The sequence below is a fragment of the Urocitellus parryii genome, chromosome 1, assembly GCF_045843805.1.
Source record: "Urocitellus parryii isolate mUroPar1 chromosome 1, mUroPar1.hap1, whole genome shotgun sequence".
NCBI lineage: Eukaryota > Metazoa > Chordata > Mammalia > Rodentia > Sciuridae > Urocitellus > Urocitellus parryii.
Genome location: NC_135531.1, coordinates 82,981,450 through 82,995,130, shown reverse-complemented (window position 1 = coordinate 82,995,130; position 13,681 = coordinate 82,981,450). Strand labels below are relative to the sequence as shown.

The following is a 13,681-nucleotide window of genomic DNA, read 5'->3' as shown; positions in this document are numbered from 1 at the left end:
GGGATCGCGTGCCTACGCTGCGGTTTCCTATAAGCCCTATCCTGACACCAGAGGTGACAGGTATGGCGCAGCCTAGCGCCACCCACTTATCATGCAGTCTGGTGACTGCCTTCCAAGCTCCAGGCAGCGGTGAGCTTCTGGGGGAGGGTCCGGATGACTGTGGCTGCGAGACTGCCAGAGGTGGGAGGGCCGGGAGGTGGGACGCTTTTCCGCACGGGGGCGCTGTCACCTGTCCAGGGGAGGAGCCAGAAAGGAACCTAGCGTTTTGCTGCTCCGAGGCACTGGAGTCGGGAGAACAGTTCACGACAATGAAGGGAACCAAAGGCATTGAGAACCCGGCTTTCGTTCCCTCCAGCCCAGACACCCCGCACCGCTTGTCTGCGTCGCCCTCCCAGGTGGAAGTCTCTGCTTTATCCTCCGACACCCAGAGGGAGGGTTCTCAGCCACAGGAATCTCCGGAGTCCCACAAGTCATGGGAACCTCCTCTGCCTTCATCAACTGCCCCGGCTTCCGAAGAGCGCCCCGGACCACAGTCGGAGTTTGAGGAGGGGCCTTGCGGATGGAGCAACTTGCATCCCCAGTGTCTCCAGCGCTGCAACACGCCACAAGGGTTTCTGATTCACTACTGCCTGTTGGCCCTCACTCAAGGTAAAGTCCAGAGTTCTCTCAAGGGGGCGTCAGTCCGGTGGAGAGCTAGCGAGACGCGGCGAGGTTTCAGGGAGAAGCGGGCAGGTGCAGGGATCCCAGCGCCGCTGACGCGCTGTGCGAGGCGAGGTGGGCTTGGAATTTGTTGGAGCCATCGCCGACGACAGCCTACCAGGTTCAGCCTTCCACATTTTAGCTTCTACTTTATTGCAACATTTAAAAACTTGCTATACAAGCTTTTACTATTTTGTGCTTTTCCTTGGTTAGGCTGATTGGATCCCTCCAGGGAAGATTAGAAGGACCTCTGGGAATGATATAACCCCGGGGGTAATCCATTCTACTTTAAAAAGCCTATTTTTTTCAGAGTTCTTTATTAAAGGGATTATTTTCCATTATTTCTCCATCTGGATTAATAAATTTGTAAATGAAAATAGGTCCCTTCGAAAAGGAAATAAATTTAAAATCTGTAGTATAGATAAGATATAAGCATTCACATTTTGTGAGTATATTTAGATAGGGGCTGTGGACACAATTGCATTCCGGTGAGTACATTAGCAAAGGCTTCAGGCCTTGTGGAAGGGTAAAGCTTTCCTAGCCATTCAGGCACAGGAATTATCCAGGATCTGTTTTGTTCCAGGAATTTCATTTTGGTTTTCTTGGGAGTTACAGATTAAGTCCAGATTTAGGTCCTCAGGAATATGCAGTCTCAGCGAGTTTAGAAGAGAAGAGAGAGAGAGATGGTGGAAGGTGAAAGAAAGCATAGTGAAGGTGAGAGGAGTAGGTGTAGCTCATAATGCAAGGAATGATCTAAGTGGGACTTTATCCTAAGGTGACTCCTGGGGAGCAGTGTATGGGTGTGTAAAGTGGAGTAGACTGAAGGACACATTGAATCTTAGTTTCTTGTCCTCCCCTCAGGTCTCCTTCCATTATTGACTCAACTTACTTGTCAAGAGTCAGTGATTGTGAAATGTCTTTGTGTCAAAGGAATGTAAAATTCAAAAACTCAAAACTTACCTTGTTTTTTTCCTTAAAATTTATTGTGAAATTTCTAAATTATTCTAGAATATGTCATTTATACTTAATATATAATCTTGTTTTAAATTATTATAAAATATAATTGGTGCACTTAGAAAAATGTTTGTTTTAGCCTGAAAATTCATATACCGAGAAATCACCAATTTAAGAAGCATAATCTGGGATGAATGTGATCCAATAAATTAATTCATGTTTCAGTTTAAGTTTCAATGACGGAAAACATCATTGCCATAATCCTTGGGAAGACCATTTCCATCAAATATTAATAGATGTTTAATTGGGAGGGAAAACAAAATTTGAAGAAATTATTTAACTCTGCATTTCTCAAAGACAAACAGGATTTCTCTTAGCACTTAACTTCCTAATGTGCTTCCTATCTCCATGCATTTACAATAGCAAGAAATGTGTGTGGTATTTCATGGAAGTGTTTTTAAAAGCAGTGTTCTTGGAATTTGTATAGCATAGAGTTCACTTAGGGATTCATAGGATTAAAGTGTAGTCCTTCCAGAGGAAATTCCAATTTATTTTCAAAGAGAAGTTGTTCCCTAATGATTTCTAATGACAGATATTTAATCAGTATGAGAGGTGTGGGAAGTTGATTTTTAGTTGGGGGGATTTTCAAATTATCAGATATTTTCTTATAAAATGTCCTTTCCTAGTACTTCAGATATTTTATCTTGAAATCTCAGAAATTGTTAAAGTCTTATTAAACTGGCATAAGAGTAAAAACCATATTAACACATTTGAAAGCTGCAATTTCAATTTTCTTGAAATAATTTTTAATTAAAGTCTTGATACAGAAACATTTAAAGAGATGCTAAAGATTTTGCCATGTGTAAACTCATTGTATTAATTAATAATGAAAACAGTTCTTGATACTTAACTAAAATACATAACTAGTTAAAATTTTCAATTTATGCTAATGTTTAAACTCTTGTAAATTTCATCTATACCTGGGCAGGACACTTAAATCAGTCAAAGTTGGGTTTTCCAATCTTTGTTTATCTTGTAGTCCTTCATTATATTTATAATAAGCAGAGGAAATTCTTTTTTTCTTTTTCCACAGTGCATGATTTAGAATGCTAGTGGTTGAAATAAAACTCAACTCATTTTTTTTGCTATAACCTTTTAAATGATATCTTCAATATCCATATAAGTTTTAGAACAAAATAAAAAGAGGTTTGAGAGCTTAATTTCCTCTTCTTAAAACTCAAGGTGAGCTGTTGTGATAGATAAGTATGTTAGGGCTCAGGAAGCAATTGAGCATTACTTTAAGGCCTTTAGGGTCACTTGTACACTCTGTACTCTTAGGTCTTTTTAAGTACAGAACACTTGACAACTGGCAAACCGACTTCATGGGACTCTATCAGTCTGACTTTTATTTATCACTTAAAGGAAAATGAATTAAGGCCAATTAACTGCAGTTTAGTATGTGGCAAGCATCAGTTTGGTTGGGCACCTGAAAATTCGCAAGTAAACAATTTAAAAGGCAAACTGATTTTCGAGGAAGTATGTTCAGGTTGCCTATCTTTGAAACTTTGAGAACTTTAAAATTGACACTTTTAAAAACAACAAAAAAGCCAAACTTTTTAGTAGATTGTGTTAATAATCATATCCTATGTAGTAAACTTAGAGTAATCCACTTAAATTTCCTTTTCTCTTTTTTAGGTGTTGTTGTAAATGGCCTAGTAAATATCAGCATATCCACTATTGAGAAGCGCTATGAGATGAAGAGTTCCCTGACTGGCCTGATATCATCAAGCTACGATATTGCCTTCTGTTTATTGTCATTATTTGTATCATTCTTTGGTGAAAGAGGACACAAGCCCAGATGGCTTGCATTTGCATCCTTTATGATAGGACTGGGGGCACTTGTATTTTCCTTGCCACAGTTTTTTAGTGGTCGATATCAACTGGGGTCCATTTATGAAGGTAAGTTTCTGTTGTGTTTTTGTTTGTTTTGACTTTAGAAAGTAGTACAACACCAGATCATTGACTCTTGTAATTCACTTCTACGGAGGGGAAAAGGTTAAGTTTTTTCCAGAGCTTACTGCATACTTCATCATGTGAATTGTATAAGGTAGAAAATTACAGAGACAGACTGTACATTACTTATCATTTCAGTAGTTCTCCTAGTTTTTAATCCTTTGATTCTCATTACCTATATACATGCAATCCTCCTCAAAACAAGTGTTCTGTTTGTCTGCAGGTGTTGTGATCTCACTGGGGTTCTGTAATCTCTAGTTTTTCCTTCTCTGCTATTATTTGCAGTGCTTACAGCTCTGTGCCTGGAACATGTTGATTCCTGATTTGAGACAAAGAGAGGTAACATTAACAGGAGCAGGACTTTTCCTAAGAACTGAAACTAGCTCTTTGTGCTCCAGTTTATTTATTTATTTATTTTTTTTGAATTTTAACATTTATTTATTTTCTTAGTTCTTGGCAGACACAACATCTTTTTGTTGGTATGTGGTGCTGCTGAGGATCGAACCCGGGCTGCACGCATGCTAGGCGAGCGCACTACCGCTTGAGCCACATCCCCAGCCCATTGTGCTCCAGTTTAGAGACATAACTTCCTGGCAACCTACAGGGTTGCTTCAGTTAGGTGATATACATTCTTCACAGGCACAGAAAGGAAATTTAATTATTTCATTTTTTTTCCCAAAGAATCATTTTTTTTAATGGAAAAACAATTATGGTAGAACTGGAGGAATGTGCTAATGAAAGTTCAAGTTAGCATTTTTATGTCCTTTCTGGGACATTTAATAGCAAACATTAAAATTATGAGGAATAAAATCAGATGGTTACAAATTTAGAGACCTTCAGGGATTAGGTAAGTGAGGACAAGTCTTAGAATACAAGGAGAATTGGAAACTGCTGAACTATAGGTGTTATTTTTGAAAGTTAAAATATTTATATTTGCTTGTTAGAATTAAAAAATTAAAAATGTTAATTGCTCCCAAGACACATTTCCCAATTATGATAACAAATAGCAACATGTTCTCAATAACAAAGTATAAAATATGCTATGATTTAAAAAGTGCACTTAATAGGTAAGCAGACTTCATTTTAAAGTAAAACTAGAATATACAAGCAGATGAATAGGGAGTGTTTTAAAATGAATAAGAAAGATAAGGAGAATGTGTTATCAGTGGAAAAAGTGCTTATGTAGATTCTAGTCATTATCTAAGATGGGACCAAATTTCATTAGGCAAATTTGACATAATTTCACTGGGGGCAGTTTCAGGAACTGGGCCCGCATTGTAGGCATTGTAGCACAGGCTGTAGTATAACACCTTTCAAAATCTCAATGGTAAGGAGATATCTAAAGCTTGATCTGCCACACAGGAACACATGATACTGATTGCATGATAGCAAAGTGTTTTTGTGGTTATGGCATTTAGGTGGTTACCTCTTCTAGTTAATCAGCTCCCTTTCAGTTCTTAAAATAAACTTTGTACAAAGTCTCTGATTTTCTAAACTAAACATAAAAACTTCTTCCCGTACAAAGCTTGATCTGTCTTCAGCAGTCTCAGTATTGTCTCTTGACACACACACACCTGGAATTACAGCCAATCTGGACAATTTATGTTTCCTGAAGGGAAATGGCAACAAGTTAAGGTGTGTGGTGGGGGTGGGGATGGGGGTGGGGTGGGGTTGGGAGATGAAGCTAAGAAGATTACTGAAGCCAGATCATAAATTTTTAGTACATTATTGTGTACTTATCAGGTTTTCACCAAATTCTTGTTGACCATGTGGGCATTTTTCATTATCATAGTAGATCAGATTTAATAGATCATTGAAATAGAAAAATTCAGGTTGGCCTTATGTTGTTCTGCCATCATACAACACATATTTGTTGATATGGGCTGTACATGGTGCTGAGATAACAGCAGTAAAACAGTTCCATGCCATCTGGATTTTATGTACTAGTGGGAAGAAATATACAATGAATAAGCAAGGTATCTGGAGACTGAAGTTAGAGACAGAGTGGACACATGGTATGACGTCATAGTATACAAACAGGTAAATAGGTGGGCAGAGAAGGCTATTGTAATAATAACTGGATAAGGAGGGCCAGCTTGAAAAATGCTTTCCATATTGGAGAAAAGCTCTAAGACTGGCTGATTTTAGGAATTGTCAGTTTGGGCTGACCTGAGAGCAGCAGGGAAGAATGTAGCATGAGATGAACTTGAAGAGGCAGATAGATACCAGGGTGGCGTTTAAATTTTTCTTGAAATGCAGTGCAAAGTCATGGATGAGGTTTACAGAGGGAAGCACGTTGATCTTCTTTGAAATCACTTTGAGAGTTTTTTTCTGCAGTTCTGGGTGGTAGTGGTAGAGCTCACTGGATCTCTAGAGGAAAAGGATTTATTATGAAGGAAGAATGAATACTGACTCCTTTATATTTGGCGTGACCAATTGGGACAAAATAGCAGAATGTTGAAGACTAGGGGCAAAAGAGTGGGGAATGGAAATAAAGAATTTGGCTTTGGCCAACTGGAGATATAGCTCAGTTGGTAGAGTGCTTGCCTTGCATGCCCAAGGCCCTCAGTTCAATCCCTAGCATTGCACAAAAACAAAAGAAAAAGAATTTGGGTCTGGACTTGTTAAGTATGAACTGTATATTATATATCCAGTGTTGTAATACATTTTCTCAACACATTAATCTAAATATGCAAGTTATTCATTAGGCTTAGTTCCTAGAAGTGCAAACATTGAATCTGAAGGGCTTCTTCATTCTAATTTTTGATAGATGATGTTTGGGAAGGGATGTCAGTTCCTTTTTTCAACTATCAACATATGAATATGCCTATCTGCTATTTTTTTTTTTTTTCTGGTATCAGAGAGGGATTGAACTCAGAGGTACTCAACCACTAAGTCACAACTCCAGCCCCATTTTGTATTTTATTTAGACACAGGGTCTCACTAAGTAACCTAGTGCCTTGCTGTTGGTGAGGCTGGCTTTGAATTTTCGATCCTCCTGTCTCAGCCTCCCCAGGTGCTGGGATTACAGGCTTGCACCACTGCACCCACTTTAATTTTTTTTCTTGAAGTTTCTCCTTAACACAAATATTATCATGGTGGGTGTATACGTGTGTGTTTGTAGGTGTAGGTGTAGGTGTTTACACTATAGTAGATATAGAATTCAGGACTAAGATTACATTGCACATTTAAAAGAACCCAGATACTTAGAAATGGAAGGAATATTAAAAATAATAAATCTCTCTCTTTTTTTTTACAATGTAGAAATGTAGGACATATTTTAGGACTTTCATGAAAAAGTTACTTCATAGTGATTTTATGCCTGGTTAATACCAGATAAAACTAATTCTAGTACTTATGTTTTTTGTTTTTCTTTTTTCTCTCCAGTACTGTAGATGGAATACTGAGGCTTGCACATACTAGACAAGCACTCTAATTATGTTTTGTTCAATATTTTTCAAATTTTTGTACTTATTACTATGGTAGGTTATTAGCTATATTGAATGAACTCAATATTTTCATGAATTTAAATAATCTAGTGTCTAAATTCAAGTATGATGGTCTACATTTTTTTAAAGCATCATAACTTGTCTTCTCAAGTAAATTAATACACTTTCGCAACTATGGGAAGCTGTAACCAAAAATCTGAATTATTTTTGTAACTGTAAGGAGAGTAGAGTAGAAAACTGGGTACTTAAGTGTGAAGAGGAAAACAAATGAATTGATAGCTTCCTGTAAATGAATTAGAAGGAAGGGAATATACAACCTTTTTAAGTAGCATAACGAAACATAATGACCTGTAATATAAAAAAAGAGCATACTATTAAGAAATAAATTTTTCAATTGAAATCATATATATAGTTTAATTAGAAACAAACCCTGAGGAAATTAACATATGCTTGTATGCATTTTTTTGTAGCTAATGTTTTTTTGAACTTGAAGGAAATAAAAGTCAGGGTTCGCTTTGGACAAGATGATCTCTATAAGAGGAGATTAAAGTAATGCACTGTAGTTAGAGGAAGAAAACAAAGTATGAAATTTGATAAGCATGTATAATTTCTACAGGTGTGAAAATAACAAAAGGAGGTTAAGAGTTAGCAAAAGGTAGAAAGATGTATTTGAGAACAGCTTGAATGTTTTATTGTTTTGTAAAAAAAAATAAAGTGGGTTTGGGGGAAAGTTTTTTAAGAGAAGCTTTTATGGAGACATAAGGGTTAGAGATAATTGTCTAACTTTGAGTTGAGATGATAAAATTTATCAAAGGGAAGTTTTGGTTGTTATTGGATACAAAAAGAGGAAGTATTAAAATTAAAAGGAACAAATATTTCTAGGGCTAACTTTTGTACATGTTAACCTGAAAATAAGTAGTGTCAAAACATATTCACATGTCATATTTAATGCTTTTTTAAAAAAATCTTTTTACTTCCAATGGGTATTGACATTCACTTTTAAAATAACAGTATTATAATTTTTACATATTTACCATGCAACAAATAAATCTTTGTTACATAACATTTTTTTTCATCAAAGTACACTTTAATTCCTTTTGGATCAGTGTTTTTATAATGCTAAGAAAAATAATCTTTTTGTCTCTTTTCGACTAGGGGAGGGAGGTCATTTTTCAATAGCAAGGAATTGGTGAAAAGTAATTACTAAACCCAACAAAGTGCTTCTTCTTGATCAATTTTTTTCCTAAGTTGCATTGTTTCTATTTTCCATTGCCTTCCCTTCTCTCCCTGCAAAATGTAAGCTTCAATGATAAAAGTTTCAATTTGTTACAGAAGTAAAATGCTAAATCTTTATAACTGGCATTTTTTGAGAGAGTTCTGTATAAAGGACTTTGGTTATGCTGGATAACTACTTCAAAAGTTGTGCTAGAAAAATTTTTATTCAAGTGAGACTCAGAATTGAACTTAATTTCTACATACTTTCTCTTTTGTCTTGTATTCTCAAAAGTTTTTTTTTCCTAATTTGTTTATATTTAAATACGGAATGCCTACCCAGATTGGAGAAGATCTAGAGCAAAGAACCTTAGAATTTCTCAATCACTAATTCAATACAGCATGCTTTAATTTTGGTTGGTCTTGGAGTATTCTTCCCTCTTTTACTATGTCTTCCTTTATGGAAATCACTTTTATTTTTCTTATATTTCAATTGTATTATAATGAAAATGAATAAAGGAAAAAGGAGAAGTGATTTCTTAATAAAACAAATCATTCAAATTTAACTTTAATACATAAAATAAAAGGATTAAAGTAACTTTTTTAGAAATAGTTGATGTTCAGGATGCAGCTACCATTATTTTTCATAGAAGAGCATCTCCAGTCTTCCCCTAACTACTTAGATGATCTGAATTACCCTAGATGATTTCTATGCATTCTTTTTTTTTTTTAAAGAGAGAGTGAGAGAGGAGAGAGAGAGAGAATTTTTAATATTTATTTTTTTAGTTCTCGGCGGACACAACATCTTTGTTGGTATGTGGTGCTGAGGATCGAACCCAGGCCGCACACATGCCAGGCGAGCGCGCTACCGCTTGAGCCAGCCACATCCCCAGCCCCTCTATGCATTCTTAATGCTGCCTTTTGGAGTTCCTGATTTAGTAAGTCTATAGTAAGACTCAGGACTTGATCTTAAAAAAAAAAATACCCAGTTTATCTTAGTTCAATGTGGGAAATACATTCCAATTTAGGTCTGAATATTTTATGACACTTTCAATTGTAGACACAGATAGAAAGGTTTCTTTTCATCTCAAGATTATTGCTTTATATCTTCCTTTAAAATAGGAGTTTCACAACCATCATGAAATACTAGGTGCTCTAACATTGCCGGTTTTGTTGAAATTCAAATGACCAAACTTCTGAAGGAGAAGAAGCCTGCAGAGAAAAATAAGTCTGACTTGTCATTGAGATGTTAATACAAACTCAGAACTACTTCTGCTCATAAACTATAATTTGCTGGCAGGTAGAGGTTTAAAAAATGCATGGTCTTCAACAAGAGAAAAAAGTCCCAGTGTTTCCCAAGCTATGATGTGCACAGTAGTTTCTAGAGATATTAAATGTGTGTTAAAAATATGTTCCATGGTTGAAGAGTTTGGGAAGTAAAGAAAGTTATTCAGGTGTCTTTGCTGCATCACTGTATAATGCAGTTTGCTATGTAGAGTTCAGAACTTACTGAGCAAGGGACTCTATTACAATGATTGCCCCCTGTGTCCTGCTTTCTATCCTTCATTGTTAACTTTCCTCTTCCAGGTGTTTCAGTGAACATGCTTTGGGAAAATCTGCTCTATGCTGTTTTAGGTCAAGTATGTGTTTGTGAAAGTTGCCCTGTTGAATTTAGAATCTTCTTCACAGCCAGCATCTAGAACAGCATGTGAGGTAGAGGAGGTGTTCAAGAAATGTTTGTTGAGATGGGTGTGGTGGTGCATACCTCCCAGTGACTCGGGAGGCTGAGGCAGGAGGATCTCAGTGAGACCCTGTCTCTAAATAAAAATAAAAATAAAATACAAAAATGGTCTGGGATTTGGCCCAGTGGTCGAGTGCCCTTGAGTTCGATCTCTGGTAAACACCCCCCCTCCACCCCCCCAAAAAAGAAAATGTTTGTTGAGTTATCAAATATAAAATAAATGAGTGGATCCCTTCGATAGAGACATATTAGGAGCTTAATGACTTGCTCTTCGACAGAAGACAAGAATATACTTTAATACAAATATATATTTTTGTATATAAGAATATACAAGAAGAATACAATGTCAGGGAAAGGCAGTTTTGATAGCGGCCCACATTTTCTAAAACTTGGCCAAAGAATAATGAGACATTTCTTTGTTTTCTATCTCTGTCTGTCTTTCTGTCTCTCTCTCACCATTGAATTACAATTTGTGTTTAGTGATCAAAGAGGCAAGAATTAGTGGCTAAAAATGACCATTATAGGTGAGATTTGGGATCTGAAAAATTTGCAATGTGTAAAAAACCCTAAAATTAGAAGCATATTTTGAAAGAGCAAAGCACTTTGATTTTCTGCTTTTGGTTTTTGTCATAATTACTTGCTAAAAAAATTGATTTCTCTAAAAGCGCTTATAAGGTAATGCAAAAATGTGGGATTTTTGATGGCCCATAATTATCTCACATATAAACTAAAACTTTCTGACAGAATATTTAAATGGGCCATAGGCATAGTTGTGTCAGTTAGGAAAAATGTATAGGAGAATGATGAAACATTTTTTTTTCTTGTAGCTTCCTCAGAAAGATTGGTAAAAATGTGGTTTGTGGCAAAAAAAAAAAAAAAAGGAAATTCTATTTTCTTAGTCATTGTTCTTAAAAAATGCACAAATTAGCCATTGCAAGTTTTAATGTATTTTTTCTATTTTATTTTAATGCTAGTATTACACATTACATTTAATGAAAATAAACAATATAGCACTTATATTAGGGTCAGGTAGAAATGAGTTTGTGTGATAGAACTATGTGATCCTGCCTTATGGAAATTAGACATATGTTTTGTAAAGGACATGCCCATTGTCTGGAAAGTTCTCAGTACATTGTAGCAATGAATAATAACGATGATCCTGATAATTAAATTTTTTGTTTCCTTTTCAGTAACTATCAGTGGTAGTTTCAAAGTAATATAAATAAGCAAGTCCTTCCATAGAGTATATTTGTTTTTTTGTAGGTGCCACTTAGTCTTGATGTATTTTCAAAGTCTAGCCAAACACTTTCAAAGTAAGCCAGGAGAAAGGATTTTAATTATATTTATTTCCAGGATTTTATTCTCATGAGATACGAAGCTATAAATATCTTTTTTAAATTTTATTTTTATTTTTTATTTTAATCATGATAGATACCTTGTAAAATACTCAGAAGATAGCTGGGCTTGGTGGCGCATGCCTGTAATCCCAGCAGCTCAGGAGGCTGAGGCAGGATGATGGCTACTTTAAAGCCAGGCTCAGCAATTTAGGGAGGCCCTAAGCAACTCAGTGACATCTGTCTCTAAATAAAATGCAAAAAGGGCTGGGGATGTGGCTCAGTGCTTAAGTGCTACTGAGTTCAATCCCTGGTACAAAAAAGAAAAAGAAAAAGAAAAAAAAAACTCAGAAAATAGAAAAACACAAACAAAAATATAGTAAGAAAGGGAATAAGTGTTTCTCAGATAATACAACCTGGATTACCCACTGTTAACACTGTTCCTTTTTAAAATGTGTACATGTATACATGTATTTTCGCTAATAGTCACAATGAAATTTAATTACATAATAATTAAGAAACATGCATACCCTCACATCCACACAGTTTAATATTTATGCGTATTCAAACATCTTTACATCACATTTACACATACATTTAAAATTTATTTTTAAGGAAGCAAAGAACATATGGAAATCTACTTTTTTGCTTCTAGTATGTTAGACATCATTTTGTATTAAGATGGAGATAAGGTTCTTCATGCTTTTATATTATTTCATTTTTAGATACATTATTTAGTTGAATCTACTTTTTTTAGTACATTATGTATTTGTGGTTAAAGATGTTCTATGGGTCATTGATGATAATTTGAATAATATTAAGAAATGGAAAGAGAAAAAAATCTATACATTGTTATTCTTTTCTCAGGGAAAACTATTTGGGGATTAGGTTAATATAATATTTAGCAAATTGTTAGCATTTTTATTCCTATAGCATTTTGTTTTGCTTTTTAAGTATTCTTGAATATTTACATTTAACACTTTTTATTAATAGTATGTGATAAAGATGATACATACTTGATAAACATTTTATGTTTAAAGATTTTTTTCTCCATTTTGTAATTGAACAGTATGCAGCCTTTTAGAGTTTGCCTTTTCTGTTCAGAATAATTCTCTGAATATTTATTGGGTTGCTGTGTTTATCAAGTGTTCATTCTTTCCTATTCTTGATTAGTGTTATAGGGTATGGATATTGCATGATTTGTCTCACCACTTGTTATCTGAACCATTTCCAGATTTTAGTTATTACAAATAAAGCCATGGACATTTGTTTATAAACTTTTGTATGAAAATAGTTTTCATTTTTCAGGAATAGAAAACCAGAAGTAAAATTGCTGGGTTGTATGATAGTTATGTGCTTAGTTTTTTGGAAAATTGCCAAACTGTTTTCCAGAATGGCTGTACCATTTTATGTTTCTCTCAGCAACATGTGTGAGTGGTCAGGTTTATCTGCATCCTTGCCACCCTTTTTTGGTGTTGTCATTATTTTGTTTTTATTTTAGCTGTTTTGATAGGTGTATACTGAAATCTCTTGTGTTTTAATTTACATTTCCCTAGTGGCTAAGGATACTGAGCATTTTTTGCCTGTGTGAATTTGCCATCTGGTGAAATATCTGTTCATATTTTTTTTCCATTTTCTAACCAGATTTTTCTTCTTCTTCTTTTTTTCCTGTTTAGTTTTGAGTGTTATGTATGTATTCTAAGTACTATATATTTGCAAATATTTTCATCAGTTTTATGGCCTGTCATTTAATTCTCATAAAAGGGTCTTTCACAGAGCAGAGTTTTAAATCTGAAGACATCCTCTTTATCTATTTTTCCTTTTATGGGTTATGCTTTGTTGTCAAGCCCAAGAGCCATTTGCCTAGCCCTAGATTCCAAAGATTATGTCCTACTGCTTTAATTTTTTTTCCTAGTCTATGTTACATTTATGTTAATTCTATGAAACATTTTGAGCTAATTTGTATACAAGATGTGAGGTTTAGATCAAGTTTCATTTTTTTTTTTTTTTTTTTGCCTATGGGTGTCCCAATTGCTCCAGTACCATATTTAAAATATGAAATTCTTCCAATGTTGAATTGATTTTTAGTTTTATAAAAAATCAGTTGGGCCTATTTCTAAGAATCTATTTCTAGGATCTCTATGCTGTTCTGTTGATCTGTGTTCCACCAATATCACAGTCTTTATTGATGTGGCCATATAATAATTCTCAAAATGAATTTATTCTTCCAAATTTATTCATGTTTTTCAAAATTACTTCACTACTTTTTTTTATTTCCA

The 13,681-nt window shown here is 35.0% G+C and overlaps 1 protein-coding gene across 1 annotated transcript in view; it reads left to right on the top strand.

The window, feature by feature from the left end:
* The first annotated feature begins 308 nt into the window (after positions 1–308).
* Slco4c1 (solute carrier organic anion transporter family member 4C1) overlaps positions 309–13,681 on the top strand; it is a 54,185-nt gene continuing 40,812 nt past the window's right edge. The window contains exons 1-2 of the mRNA XM_026395046.1: positions 309–648; positions 3,349–3,612. Of these exons, the coding sequence (XP_026250831.1) occupies positions 309–648; positions 3,349–3,612 (604 nt within the window). The remainder of the gene's footprint in view (positions 649–3,348; positions 3,613–13,681) is intronic.